This window comes from Chelon labrosus (genome assembly GCF_963514085.1).
Source record: "Chelon labrosus genome assembly, chromosome: 3".
Classification (NCBI taxonomy): domain Eukaryota; kingdom Metazoa; phylum Chordata; class Actinopteri; order Mugiliformes; family Mugilidae; genus Chelon; species Chelon labrosus.
Genome location: NC_140339.1, coordinates 19,418,721 through 19,433,029, shown reverse-complemented (window position 1 = coordinate 19,433,029; position 14,309 = coordinate 19,418,721). Strand labels below are relative to the sequence as shown.

The 14,309-nt window shown below is 41.8% G+C and overlaps 1 protein-coding gene across 1 annotated transcript in view; it reads left to right on the top strand.

Annotated features, from left to right (window-relative positions):
* LOC311485484 (talin-2) overlaps positions 1–10,247 on the top strand; it is a 47,481-nt gene extending 37,234 nt beyond the window's left edge. The window contains exons 47-56 of the mRNA XM_084540908.1: positions 123–248; positions 1,349–1,465; positions 1,657–1,842; positions 1,996–2,103; positions 2,297–2,402; positions 3,111–3,235; positions 5,869–6,057; positions 6,153–6,335; positions 7,459–7,584; positions 8,137–10,247. Of these exons, the coding sequence (XP_084397034.1) occupies positions 123–248; positions 1,349–1,465; positions 1,657–1,842; positions 1,996–2,103; positions 2,297–2,402; positions 3,111–3,235; positions 5,869–6,057; positions 6,153–6,335; positions 7,459–7,584; positions 8,137–8,265 (1,395 nt within the window). The 3' untranslated portion in view covers positions 8,266–10,247. The remainder of the gene's footprint in view (positions 1–122; positions 249–1,348; positions 1,466–1,656; positions 1,843–1,995; positions 2,104–2,296; positions 2,403–3,110; positions 3,236–5,868; positions 6,058–6,152; positions 6,336–7,458; positions 7,585–8,136) is intronic.
* Positions 10,248–14,309: the final 4,062 nt, after the last annotated feature.

The window sequence follows — 14,309 nt, the reverse complement described above, 5'->3', positions numbered from 1 at the left end:
GCGCCTGTTATCAGGAGAAATTACGAAAGAATGAGCAGTGAATGGCCGTAACCTTTACAGCGTTGTGTCTCTCTCCCTGACTGCCTGGTGATTAGTCACTTTTTATCTGTCCTTTTTTCCAGGTGGTTCTGATAAATGCTGTCAAAGATGTGGCCAAGGCGCTGGCGGAGCTCATTAGTGCCACCAAGTGTGCCGCTGGCAAGTCGGCAGATGATCCGTCTATGTACCAGCTGAAGGGCGCTGCTAAGGTGGGGCGATCAGAAACTATGTCATAAAATTTAAAAGCCTCTAATGGCCTTGAAAAGAGATTCACATTTATAAATGTGAAAACATATTTAATTTTAGCAATTTATTTTTGAAAAGAATAGAAGCTGGCTGCCAGCGAAGTATAGATCTGAACTGACGGATGTTGTATCGGTGCATAGCAGGCGTCCTCTTCTTCCTCAGGCAGGACCATTAATCAGCTTCAACGCCTCTCCTGCCATCAGTGAACCTTGTTCACATGATCGACTGGTGCCTCGGTAGTTTAAGTGACCAGGAAGTCCAGGATGATGGCAGGAAACTGGGATATTTCAAGCCGAGATAAATCAGCCGAGTCTTCTGCTCCGACACACATGGAGTGTAAATTTTTTCAGTTCATAATTCACTGATGGCACTGGTGGCTGCTCATTATCACCTCGAGCTGTGAAGTTTAAAAAAAGCGAAAGTCACAGTCAGCAACAGCATGGAGTGTCATGGGGTCTTTCAGATGACAAAAACATGGCTCTCGTGTAATTTTAGGACCCAAGGGGAAGGGGAAAAACGTCTAGCATGCCATTTGTAAGGTTTTAAGATTAGGTCATGAGGGCTAGAGGTTTTCCGCTGTGGGTGTTGTGCGCCTCCTATCCTTCAGTTGGAGGTATTACAGCTTTAACTCAATGAGGCTTTTTCATATTCAGTCGATATTATTCTCATGTAATAACATCAAAATTACATCTTAGAGATCATTAGAAATATTTTATTATGTGTACTTGATGATAGAAATACATTCCAGATTCTTATATTTCCTGTGTCCTCAGGCCTTGTGTGCACTGATGTGGTTAAGGGTCTTTATTTGGCATATTTAGTTTTCTAGATTAGTCATTAAGCAGTCAATCCTCACCAGTTATGTTATCCATTCATAAATTCTCTTGCACCTAATGCTAGTCTTAGTCATTTAAAAAATCAAACATAAATTCTCCAGTGGGGTTGTTGGCCTAACGTATATGTATCTGGAGATTATGTGATAAAAACAAATGTTTCAGTACCCTCTGCCCTGTTGCTCTTTAAAAATGGGAATGAACACTGTGTTCTGTACTTTTTCTGCCAGGTGATGGTGACCAACGTGACGTCGCTGCTGAAGACAGTCAAGGCCGTGGAGGACGAGGCTACCCGTGGCACCAGAGCGCTGGAGGCCACAATCGAGTGCATTAAGCAGGAAATGGCGGTGAGGACGAGAGGAAGGCTAAGAGCATGAACGGATGCTGGGCATTTCTAACCTGGCGTCACCAGCTTCCAAAAGACCACACGACATGATATATGTTTAGTAAATGAGTGAAAATGGGCTGACGGTAAACACTCTTCATCAGTTTGTCTCTGAATCAAGTTAACACGCCGCCTGTTCTTGGTCGCCCACAGGTCTTTCAGTCTAGGGATGCTCCCAACAAGACGACCACACCTGAGGAGTTCATTCGCATGACTAAGGGCATCACCATGGCAACAGCAAAAGCAGTGGCTGCGGGAAACTCTGCCCGCCAGGAGGACATCATCCATACTGCTAACCTCAGCCGCAAAGCCATTTCAGACATGCTCACCACCTGCAAGGTGCATTCCTCATTCCTATAATGTCTTTAGTTGGATTTAGTTTTCGTCTTTTATTCACAATGTTTAATACCCACTTGCGATTTGAGTATCTACTTATATTTAACTATAGAAATAAATGTAAACATGGAATTTGGGTGTGTTTCTGTCTTTCAGCAAGCTGCCTACCATCCAGAGGTCAGTGAGGAGGTGAAGAACAGGGCATTGATGTACGGGACAGAGTGCACAACTGGATACATCGGTCTACTGGAACAAGTACTGATGGTAGGTCCAAGCAGATATGTTTAGAGACATATTTGTTTTAGATGAAACTGATTATGGTTTAAGATGGATTTAATACCCTATGCTATTAACTTTATATTATGTTGTTTCTTAACACTGCTTTGAAGCTGCGGTGTGTGATTTTCATGATAAATCATCATGTATAACATTGTCTGTGTGATGCGTCTATGCGTAGGTGCTGCAGAGGCCGACTGCAGACCAGAAGCAGCACCTGGCGGCTTGCTCCAAACGAGTGGCCGGAGCCGTCACAGAGCTCATCCAGACGGCTGAGGCCATGAAAGGTAATGACTCATACACACACTCAGTGACTACACCACCACGCGTTACAGCACACAACCCTTTTAACAACATGTGTTATACGCAGTATATTCATATCAGCCGTGTATAACTTTTATTTACTAGTGAAGCTTCCTACAACTTGTTACAACCCGCCGTAGGAGGCCGGATCATCTGTAATATAATGCTTTAGTGATTTCCCATGTAACAGAGAAACAGATACGTTCCTTTAGACAAACAAACAAAGGTAATATTCCTGTCCTCCCTCTCTTGCCACAGATGGAGGTAAGTTAGCGTTGTTTTCTGTACTGCGACTTATTTCACCAGCTGTGAGCTGTTCATCACCTTCTCTCCTCAGCTTTAACATTGATTTATTTATTCTCATCAAATCCAGCTGCTCTCAGGCTTCTCCAGTACATAGTCAGCTCCATCCACCACTCCATCGCTTTGTTTTATGTGCCACCTCTCATTTCAAATAAATCACTCCATCTTCACTGCAGTGAATGGCAGTTTGTGGTATTTCATCAGCTATGCATGGGACATGAAGATACACAGCACTATTTTTTTTTTTCCTTTTTTTCTGTGTGCTCACTGTGTTGTTGTTTTCTTTGCAGTGCGAGGCACGTTCTGTTAACACACCAGTTTGTGAGTTATTGCTGAGATCCTCTTTTTCGCAGTCAAATGTTTATAACGTGTGTGCCTGCGCGCCTCAGGTTCAGAGTGGGTGGATCCCGAGGATCCGACCGTGATTGCGGAAACCGAGCTGCTCGGAGCAGCGGCGTCCATCGAAGCAGCAGCTAAGAAGCTGGAGCAGCTGAAGCCCAGAGCGAAGCCAAAGGTGGGTGACTGGGTGATGGATAACTGAGTGGAGAGGTAATGATGTCTCCTCTGTGTTGTTCTGAAAAGAGCTATTGAGCTGTAGCAGTGGTTTGCCTTGTTATCACTTAAAAGCTTTAAGGCGTTAAGCCTAAAGAAGAAAGGTTCATTATGAAACACTTAGGACCAGGAAGTTATGTCTCATCAAACACAATTTTATTAAACGCTTGATATATTGACAGAAATGCTACAAGTCCTGTATTCAAAAAAATAAATAAAACTTAAGTTTTATTTATAGAAATGATCCTCCTTGTAATGTGAGTTGGTGATGTTTATTGAGGAATTGGGCTGATTATTCTGTATGCCAATGCAATAGTGCTTGGTAATATTAATGAATCAGTATGTAAGTAAGATTTAATTGTTTCATCTGGTTGAAACACTTTACTTACACAGTTCAGTGGTTTTCAACCTAGGATTAGGGTCTCCTGCAAAGTCACACAACATGAGTCTTGTGAGATGGTAATTTGGACAGGAAATACTAGTTCTGCTGCATAAATTTGTAATTAATTAAATATTGAATACTTAGTGGAGAACATTTCTCTGTTAGAGCTGCTAACCTCTCACAAGAGGATTTAGCATTTCTTTGAAGTGGTGGTTTTATATTGAATTCCTAAACTTATCATCAAAGAAAATGAGATGAGAAATCTAGTAATTACTGCTGTCGGATAAGTGCATTGGAGGTAAATGTGATTTCTTGGTGAAATTTAGTGTCATAGAAGAAACTTAAAGTGAGTATGCTTATGATATATAAATGTACTTAGTTATCTTGTTGAACAGTGTGTCATTAGCCCAAACATTTTTAAAATCAGGATTCCATCAGAGTCTTGATCCTATAAAAGTACCAGTAGACACCAATCAGCCACAACATTGTGACGGAGAAGTGAATAATATTAACCATCTTGTGACAATTCAGTGTTCTGCTGAGAAACTTTTGGATCTAGCATTCATTCGTGTGGATGTTACTTAGACATGTACCACCCACCTAGAGCAGACCAGGCACCCCCACCCCATAGCAATGACACTCCTTCATGGCAGCAGCCATCCCCAGCAGGATGCAGCCTGACACAGACACACAAACTTGAAAAACAACACAAGGTGTTGACCTGGCCTCCAAATTCACTAGATCCCAAACTGATCAAGTATCTGTGGGATGCACTGGAACAAGTCTGATCCACAGAGGCCCCTCCCCTCAACCCATAGGACCCAAGGGTCAGACCAACCATAACATTATGATTAGGTCATAATCACTAGTCAAATGAATGGCTCTGAATATCTGGTGTCATGGCACCTGTCACTAGGTGGTATATATTAGGCAGCAAGTGATTTTTTTGTCAGGTGTTGGTCATATTAATGTAAGATCTAAATAAATGCCAGGACCCATGTATCCCAGAAGACCATTACGTTTTTATTCACTTTGGCGGTTGGTGGTTTTAATGTTGTGGCTGATTGGTGTATATACAGTATTTGTAAAGTACTCTCAAGTTCTATATATTTGTATATACTTTTATTTTGATCCGATATCACGGAGGTTACCACACCTGTGGTTGATACAGATTTCCTTTGTAGTGATAACTTAACCCTTATCAGCGCTCTGTGCCTGTCTGGAAACATCCACTATGCAGACTGTATTATTTGTGACTTTTAATATCAACAAAATGAGACGTCTTGCATTGTGACATTTATATAAATAGCTCTCTGTATTTTGTCTTGTCTTCTTGCAGCTTAACCAAAGTTAACCAGATTTGAACTTCCTATAACAATCTAAGATCTTTGTGTCAGTTCATTGGACATTCACGCCCATCTAAGTTTAACCTTTGAGCTGTCTCTGTTGCTTTCCTCATTGTTGAAGTGGAAAACTCCCTTAAACCCAACCTCCCCTGCATAATATTATTGTCAGTCGTATCCCATACTGTGTTCCCCTCCTCCTCTTCCTCCTCCTCCACCCATCCGACCATCTGTGCCAGTTCTAGCTTAAGCCTGTCCCAGTCTGTGTCCTCTAGCGCCCAGTTAACCCCCCCCGCCCTCCCTCCTCGTATTTCCCTGCCTGCCCCCACCACCGGAGGCCTTCTCTGCAGGGCTCTGTCTGATATGTTTGATATATTAGGTTGTTATTCAGTCCCAACTATATATCAAACATATTCCTACAGTGTCCCGCTCTGTCTACAGACTTGTGGCGTGAATGTGTTTGTGTGCGTTTAAGCAGGCGTGTACAGGAGTGTGACTGGATGTCTGATACGGTCTTGTTTCGGTCTTGTCTGTGACCTCTGGATGGCTACTTATCAGCTGTTGCAGTTTGAAGAGATGTTTGTGAAGCTTTTCGAAGTTGTTCTTTGTGTCTCTTAGTCGCTATATGTGCCAATAAATGAAACGTTTTCCATCATAAACAGAAATGTGTCTACAAAATATTGAGTTTGATTCATGGTGGAATGTGATTTGAATAAATCTCATTTTGTGACTTATAAATGCTACAGTTTGAGAAGACCAGGTCATATTTAATGGTCATTTTAACAGTCATTTTACTTGATATTTCAGAATCAAATTCTGCCTTGGTGAAAGGCTTTTTGCCATGTGACTAAATGTTCCTCTTCCCCTCAGCAGGCTGATGAGACGCTAAACTTTGAGGAGCAGATTCTGGAGGCAGCCAAGTCCATCGCTGCAGCCACCAGTGCTTTAGTCAAATCGGCCTCCGCTGCCCAGAGAGAGCTGGTGGCTCAGGGAAAAGTGGGCTCCATCCCTGCCAATGCTGTGGACGACGGGCAGTGGTCCCAGGGGCTCATCTCTGCTGTAAGTGTTGCGGTGAAGTGTTGCAATCTGATGCACAATTTGTTTGCCCCCCGCCCCAGACATTCACTTTTTTCGCTTGAAATTTTTGCTTACAGGCCCGTATGGTGGCGGCCGCGACCAGCAACCTATGCGAGGCGGCCAACGCCTCGGTGCAAGGCCACGCCAGCGAAGAGAAGCTCATCTCTTCAGCCAAACAGGTGGCGGCCTCCACTGCCCAGCTGCTGGTGGCGTGTAAGGTGAAGGCCGACCAGGACTCTGAGGCCATGAGGAGACTGCAGGTAGAATATCATTCAGTTCCTTTTACAATCCTTCTAGATAACGTGAAAAGGAGCAGTGTTCATATTTACTAGCTTTTCGCTCCAGCTTGTTTATGGGCGTTCAGTTAATTGGGTAATATTCTTGCTGTTTTTCATTAGGAAATATAACTAATCACATTTGCATTATTAAATCACATTAAATGGCATGGTTCTTTTCCATCTTTGAGCTACTTGTACTGGTGGGTTATTTTGATTTTACGCTGCTGTTACACTACTTAATGCTCACGTCATCTAATATAATGTAATAATGTCATTTGGTGCTCGCCAAAGCAGAAAATAATACGGTACATTTTGTCTGGAAAAGTCCTGGTTTGCTAAGCTTAATATCGACCAATATAAAAAAAACTATGGATATGGTTACAATCTGATTGGGCAGCTTTTATAAACTTATCCTTTGTGAGAGAAAGCCTTCAAGGTTCATTTACACTCCTGCGGGACATAGACATAGGCTAGCCCTGTAAAAACACCACCCGAACGCTAGTCGGCATTGTGTCTTTTTGCCAGTCGGGTTTTGTTTCTACTTCCTGCTTCACTTTCAACAATGGCGACTGAAACATTCGCTGAAATTTTGCTGAAGACGAGTCATACTGTTTCTTCTGTCTGTATCTCCAAACCTCCTCATTTAACCTTTCCTCCATGTGTTCCATCTTTATTGATACAAAACAATCAATTCGAAAATTGTGAAGATGGAGAAGCAGCTGGAAATACTAAAGCGGAAACGCGCGACTACCAAGCGGACCAGTCACAGCTCGCGCGGTCTACGTCGCTGCAGCCCATAGTAACATTTCTGGGGAGGTGCACGTAGGGTCTGTGTAGGGTCTGCGCTGTCGCTGTAGCTACGACGTCAAATTGATGCAGAAGACTAAACCACCTATGAGTCTTTGGTGCGCACCTAGACGCAGAAGGGTTTGAATAAACCGCAATAACAGCAGTTTTAATTAAACCAAAACTTGCAGATGTGAACACACCCTAAAAGTACTTTTACTGATGATACTCTAAGTACATTCTGTACTGTCACTTCTGTTATTTTTTATAAAATAAATACATTTTCTCCCACTTTCTGCTGTTAATCTTTATTCTACAGATTGCTGGGAATGCAGTGAAGAAGGCATCAGACAACCTGGTGCGAGCGGCCCAGAAGGCAGCATTTGACAAGTCAGATGAAGACAACGTGGTGGTCAAGACCAAGTTTGTTGGTGGAATAGCTCAGGTATGATCTATAATAAGGTGTAGGTGTTATTTTCAACTTTTTTACGGTATTTATTTCTTAATTCAGGATTGATTGATTAAGTATTGGATAATTAGATCTACTTGGCTCTATGATCAATAACCACTTTTTAGATCTACTTATAGCACCTAATTATATCAAGAAATAAAATGTCTGTCCTCATATTCTTGAGTTGTCTTTGTCACACACGAGTGTGCGCTGCCATTTTGTGCAGTTGATTTAATGCCGTTGAAAATATTGACCGACTTTTGAAATACCCTCGGCTTCTAGATCAGCTCATAGATCCTGCTGTCTCTTCGCACTGTCCAGTGACAAATGCTCTAACTCTAGAGTAGTGGGAATTGAAGTTAAGGACAAGTGCATTCTCACATTAACATGCTCAGGCAGAGAGATGAACACAAATGAACACACAGACAAATCAGCGATATAGGAAACGGTGAGAGATGACAAACAGGTTTTTAATTTGTTTTAAAGCGACCTTGGGGCACGATGTTAAATGCTGTAAAGTAAAAGATTTCCTTTGCGTCTGTCTAGATCATCGCAGCCCAGGAAGAGATGCTGAGGAAGGAGAGAGAGCTGGAAGAAGCCAGAAAGAAGCTGGCTCAGATCAGGCAGCAGCAGTACAAGTTCCTACCAAGCGAACTACGAGAGGACGACAACTAACCGACGATGCTGCACATTCTTAAACCGGCATGAATGACACGTCTGTGTTTGTGTTCAACTTTGTGTCTTTCTAATGGTGCACCTGAACAGGTATGCGGCCAACAGTGACTTCAGATATATTGTGACTGATTGAACAAACCAGTAAAGCCCAGGTCTGCAGTGAACACCGCTGACCACATCATTTGGAAAGTCTTCAACTACTAGCAAGTTTGAAATACTACTGCGTGGAACTGACTACTTCCTGAAATTAGAAATGAAAAGGACTGTGGTGTTTTGACTGAAGAGCCTCTTCATGTCCCTGTGTATAAGCCTAACTACTTCAGCAGATGTAATCTAAACCAGAATGTGACGTGCTTCAGACAAACAGCACAGCTCATATGCTCTCATGTTTGCCTGTAAGCTACCTTTTTTTTTTTTCTCTCTTTTCTTTCTTTTAACACGTTGAAGCTCTAGTGCATAAAATGAAAAATTGATTGTGCTGCTGTTCGTGTCAAATAGCCGTTTAACTGCAGCGTCACTCTGAGAGCGGACACACTTCAGCTCGGTACTCTGATTTGGTATGAATGTAGGCCTTTATGCTCCAGTCTGGCACCTTAATGTCTGTCTGAATCATGTAAATCACTGTGGCGTGTCTTGACTTTAGATCAGTGACCAGTGAACCCTCATATGAAGAAAGAAATTTTGCATATTGGTGTTTCTTGGACCATTGTGTGAATTTCAATAATGCAAATCCATTTTGGGGACTCGTCGACACTGACGGTCATATGAACATCTCATGTCTTTTTAGCCATTTGTGCAGATATTTGTGGGCTTTACATGCAAAATGTCCTCTTGAGACGATGCAAAGAATTCTGCGTGCTCTGTCAGAGACCTCGACATGAGACATCATGTCACCATGTGAATGCTTTTCTACACAGGACAATGCATTACCATAGAAGGAATATTTATTACTCCCGAGTATTTTTAGAAGAGGGACATCTTTTCCCAGGGGCAGAAATAGTCTCTGTTAATTGCTGCCGTTAGCGGAGGCTTGGATAGCTTCAAGGCAAGATATCGGATATCTTTACAATCTTTAAAATATTTTCTTTTTTTTTTTTGCTACTTTTTAATAATTTCAGGTATTGGAGACTTGCATACAGTATAAAGTTTGATCATGATGCAATAAGATTGAAGGTGCTTTAGGGGGCAGTATTGGTTTCTCCTCACACCGTGCAAACTTGAAGTCCAGGAGGTGAGGTTGTAATGTAATGTAATTCGGTGCTGGTTTTACTTTCAGTATAGAGTGGTTGTCTGGTAAACCTCGCTGGTCGTTTGGCTCCTGCATCGTGCAAAATTAAGAATGACTGGAAAGAATACCTCGGACCAGTTGGATCCTGTGCAGTGCCACTTCTGCGCAGGTGTTTTGTCTCATGGTTTCTACTCCCAGCGGATGTTCTTTGGTCTTTTTGTTGATACTTTCCTCTCCAGCCGTACAGAAAAGTCAGTCACTACCAGGGATTGGTTTGCGTCAGTCGACCTCCAGTTTTGGAAATCCAGGAAGTTGCAACTTTTAGAAAATCTGAAAATAACTTGGCAATAAGCTGATTCCTGCAAATCTAACGGCTAAAAGTTTAAAAGGAGTGAACTGAAAGTGAAGGGACTGCAGCGCTAATCACTGCAGTTGTTCGTTCCCCTTTAACGGGTGCTCTGTGCGACTTTTACTGAACATGCTACGTGCTGCAATAGACCCTTTTCTTTACCGAGTTTGATTGTAATGCGTTTTGTTCCCCTGTCTTACTCTATGGGCTGTTACATTATTAAATCACAGTATATTGTAAGACTAGGTCCTGCTGTGAAAATGCATGGCTTTGTGCTTCATAGCAGAGTTACTCAGACTCCAACGAGCCAACAGCTAAAGACAGTCACTTTTGAGTTTTTATTTTTTAGAGTTGAATTTACAGGGGTTTTCTGGCATTGTGTCCCGTGTGTGTGAGAAAATAAAGGAAGAGGGAGGGAGGGTGGGAGGGGTCACTGCTTATAAGTCAAGTCTGTAGTGTAATTATTAGTGCCTTAGTCAGTAGCCCATACAATGTCCTGTCTGCTTGAGTGACAGCTTCACCTCAGTGGTTAACAGAAGGTACTGGACAAGCTGTTGTTTGGAAATATAGGTTCATGTCTGTGGGGTTTTTTTTACCATTTGTTGTCCCACTTGCTAACGTGCTGTTCCTCTAAGTGCTGAAACAACTCAAACCCCTTTACCCTTCTCTCTGCAACATGTAAGGCCTTTTTGGGGGTGACAGAGGAACTGTCCGCCAGTCGAGAAAATGTGCTTCAAATGTACTATCAGTATACACTGTTAAAGTATATAATATAGATATGAACACATTTTTGTACTGCATTCCATGGGCATGTACCGCAGTGCTTCTAAACTACGACAGACCGGGGATGCGAGCCTGTCAACTGCTTTGCTGTGTGTTATGAAGTCACTGTTTTTTTTATGGGTGGGCTTTATTTCCCCTTGTCCTTTTAAGACTCTACGAAAGATCCGTGTGGTATAAGAACATTTCAATATGTCTGTCACCATCCAGATGTTGTGACGCAATTCAATGAAGTAATTGAAGTGGTCCGTATGTTATTAACTCCCTTAACAGAAATAAATTAGGACGTCGCTATGGTAGACAAAAGCGATAAGGTACAATATAAAAGATATTTATCTGGCCTCGATAAAACTATTTTTTGTATTCACTGAAATTAAAGCATTTCAATGTATTTAAATATCTTGTGGTTATTTCAGTGAGCACAGACAGAAAGGTATGCATGTTTTACACGGGGTAGGATTTTAAAAATGTTGATCAGGCATAACATTATGAAGTAATAAAATTGACCATCCTTCTTTCTTTTGGACCTGGCATTGGTGTGGATGTTACTTAGACATGTACCACCCACCTAGACCAGACCAGGCACACCCACCCCATAGCAATGACACTCCTTCATGGCAGCAGCCATCCCCACCAGGATGCGGCCTGACACAGACACGCGCACAAAAATGTCCATTCTCTGATGAGTCAGAACTGTTTCGGAGGCACAAAGGAGACCTTCACAATATTAGGCAGTTGGTCATAATGTTATACCTGATTAGAAGACGTTGTAGTTCTTTCCATTTGAAGTGGGAATCCAAGTTCCAAGAAGGTAATTCCAGCTAAAACCCCACAAGCTGGGAAGCCCAGCATCAATTCACCACTCATCATTTAACCATTCATGCACATTACTGTCCAACTTTCCTCTGTGGACTAGTATCATGTGATGTGTTGTCATCACCTGGTGTTGCCAACATGTCTAACCTGCCAGTTTCCAGTCACGTTCCTTGGCCCTGATGAACTTGTCCTTTGGTTTTCCAACTTGCACACAAAGCTCCTCTCAGGCATGGTGTCATTTCCAACTCCACCTTCCAATGTACATGGAATGCAGCAAAGCATTGGAAAGTCATTTATTACTTCATATAAGCTCAAACATCTGTTACTACATTCAAGGGTAAACTACCGTTAAGGACACGGAGGTCATCTTCGTAAATTTGCAGAATGAATCAACGGGGGGGGGGTTAATAAATTTGCAGGCTGATTCCAGTAGCCTGTAATTTTAGACTAATGAAAAATACATTTTTAAAGAACCAACACAAGGCATGAATATTGGAAATTGCTCGTGTTTTGCTCTTTCATTGTTCAAGTCATCAACATCCTGCTTTATTCACATCATGTTCACATGCAGAATGTGAGACACAGTTTTCATACCTGTTGCTCCTATAAACACATTGTGTCTTGAGCTCAAAATGAACTGAGAATCAATATCCCGATTTTTATGTCTGGTAGTTTGTAGATAACTTTGAAACAGCATTTGAGCCTTTTCTGTTGAGAAATCAAATTTATTGATGAGTAATAGAAACAAGCCACGCAGAGTACAGACAATACATAAGCCGAACAATAAATGAATGCAGCAGGGAAGGAGTTCCAGTGATCCAAATGCTCCTGGTTTTTCTGTTACATCCATGTCTGATGTTTGAGCCACAGTACTGAGAGGATGCAGGACCCCTGTAACCTCTCCCATCTGAGTTTATAACAAGAGCGGTACACCCTGGCAAGCAAACAGAGGCCTCTTTGAGTGTCTGTGTTGGTGTAGTGTCAGGACAAGACGGTATTTCTGAGTCAGCACTAAACCTGGAGCTATACTGAGCCGTGGCTATGAACTGAGACCCATGCTAAATTTGTCCGGCACTAAAATTTGAGGAGGGAATGTCAATTACAGGGCTACAGCTGCTCCCGCGCACTGCTTTTAAACCTGGAATCTGGACATTTTTATTATCAACTTTCAGCTTTTAATGCTGCAACTGCAAACGCTTTTCCAAGCGACAGAAAACTAAGTCTCAGAGACTGATAAACATTTTCGTGTTAAAAGTGGATTTGACTTGGAACAAGAAGCTCTGATAGACTCACTTGGCTGGGGGGAAGACAGCAAAAACCCTGGCTAAAAGGACGAGGGCATTGAATTTAATGTGGACAAGCAGCTGAGGGAAGACACCCCATCCATTATTTTTATGTTCTAAATCTAATTATAATGAAAGTCAGAAAGCGGGTACAGTTACTGATGACGGCAGCATGCTACATAGCAAGGCTAGAGGTTCATCCACTAAAGACAGTCATATTAAATATAAGATTACCTGTCCTGACTTGGTGGCACCACACACACTTTTTTTCCTTTTTTAATTAAAATAAGGTCACATCTGTGGTAAACTTTAACAAGCACTGCACTCTGTGACTTTAAGCAGTCATCGCACCAAGATTTTTGCTCGACCTCATCACATAATGTATGACGAGTCTGATTCGGGTGAAGCACGGCAAGAGATAAGGTTTGGCTCAGATGGACTGACACTAATGTTATCCCTCCCTGATACTTTTAATTACTGAGGAGGAAGTGAGAAATTCCAGTCTAGACATTAACAATGAAATCATCCGTGTGCTCTGGTTTTTGTCATGGGGATCCTCTCACTGCTGTCTCTCCTACAACGAGCTGTTCAAACAACACTTTTATCTGTGCTCCGACACAGTTTGACTGAACTGTAAAAACTGTTGGATGTTTTTGCTGTTACAAAAATGATATAAGCTCAGTTGCAGAATGGATCACACACGAGCAGAGCTGTCACAAAAGCAGAGACTGTGTTCAGATTTCACTTTATTCACGCAGCCATGTTTACATCCTCTATGGAGAGTTTGAAACGTTTCAAACATTTATAGCATAGTTTTTGTATATATTATGTTTTGTTCTCTTTAAAAGTATCTTGTTTATCACTTCGTGCTGCTCACATGCGCCTTAAATTGGCCTTCGGTGACAAATCAAGACATCTGAATCTGAATCTGAAGACTTGTGAACTCAACAGTACATCAATAATGCATACATAGCCATCAGCAGACAATGGTCACCTAATGATATCAAATGTCAGGTCTCTTTAAACTAAGTAAGAGGGCCACATACTCTGGTGCATGATGGGAACTCTGGAAATACCAAGGGTTGTTTCAATAACAACTGTATGTCATCAGGGTTTAACAGTCATTTTTTTTTCAACATACATTTTTCTGCAACCTCAAAAAAAACTACAGTGGGATTTTCTTTTTTTCCCCCCCTTCTGGTTGTTGAATTGACATATAAAAGACGCAAGCATTATAAAAAATATAAAACGTTTAGTCAGTAATGGCTAGTTACTCATGAGAGAAGAAATCAGTGTAAAAAATACAAGGTTAAAATGTCTGGCGTTGTTTGTGTCACGGCCCTGGAAAAAAGGTTATAAAAATCCCATTTAACTCCAGTTACAGACAGACTATGTCACATCAAAAAGAAGTTTGTCTTATCTGTCAAATACTCCATGAAAGTATTTTCAGACGTCCAAAATCACTCCTAACCTAATTTGAGAAAATCATTAATTGTTGGACAGTACAATGTGGTGATGTTCGTCTCTCCATCTATCCAGGGTGCTAGGGTGTCATGGATTGCACCATGAGCCTCTCTGATCTCTGTAT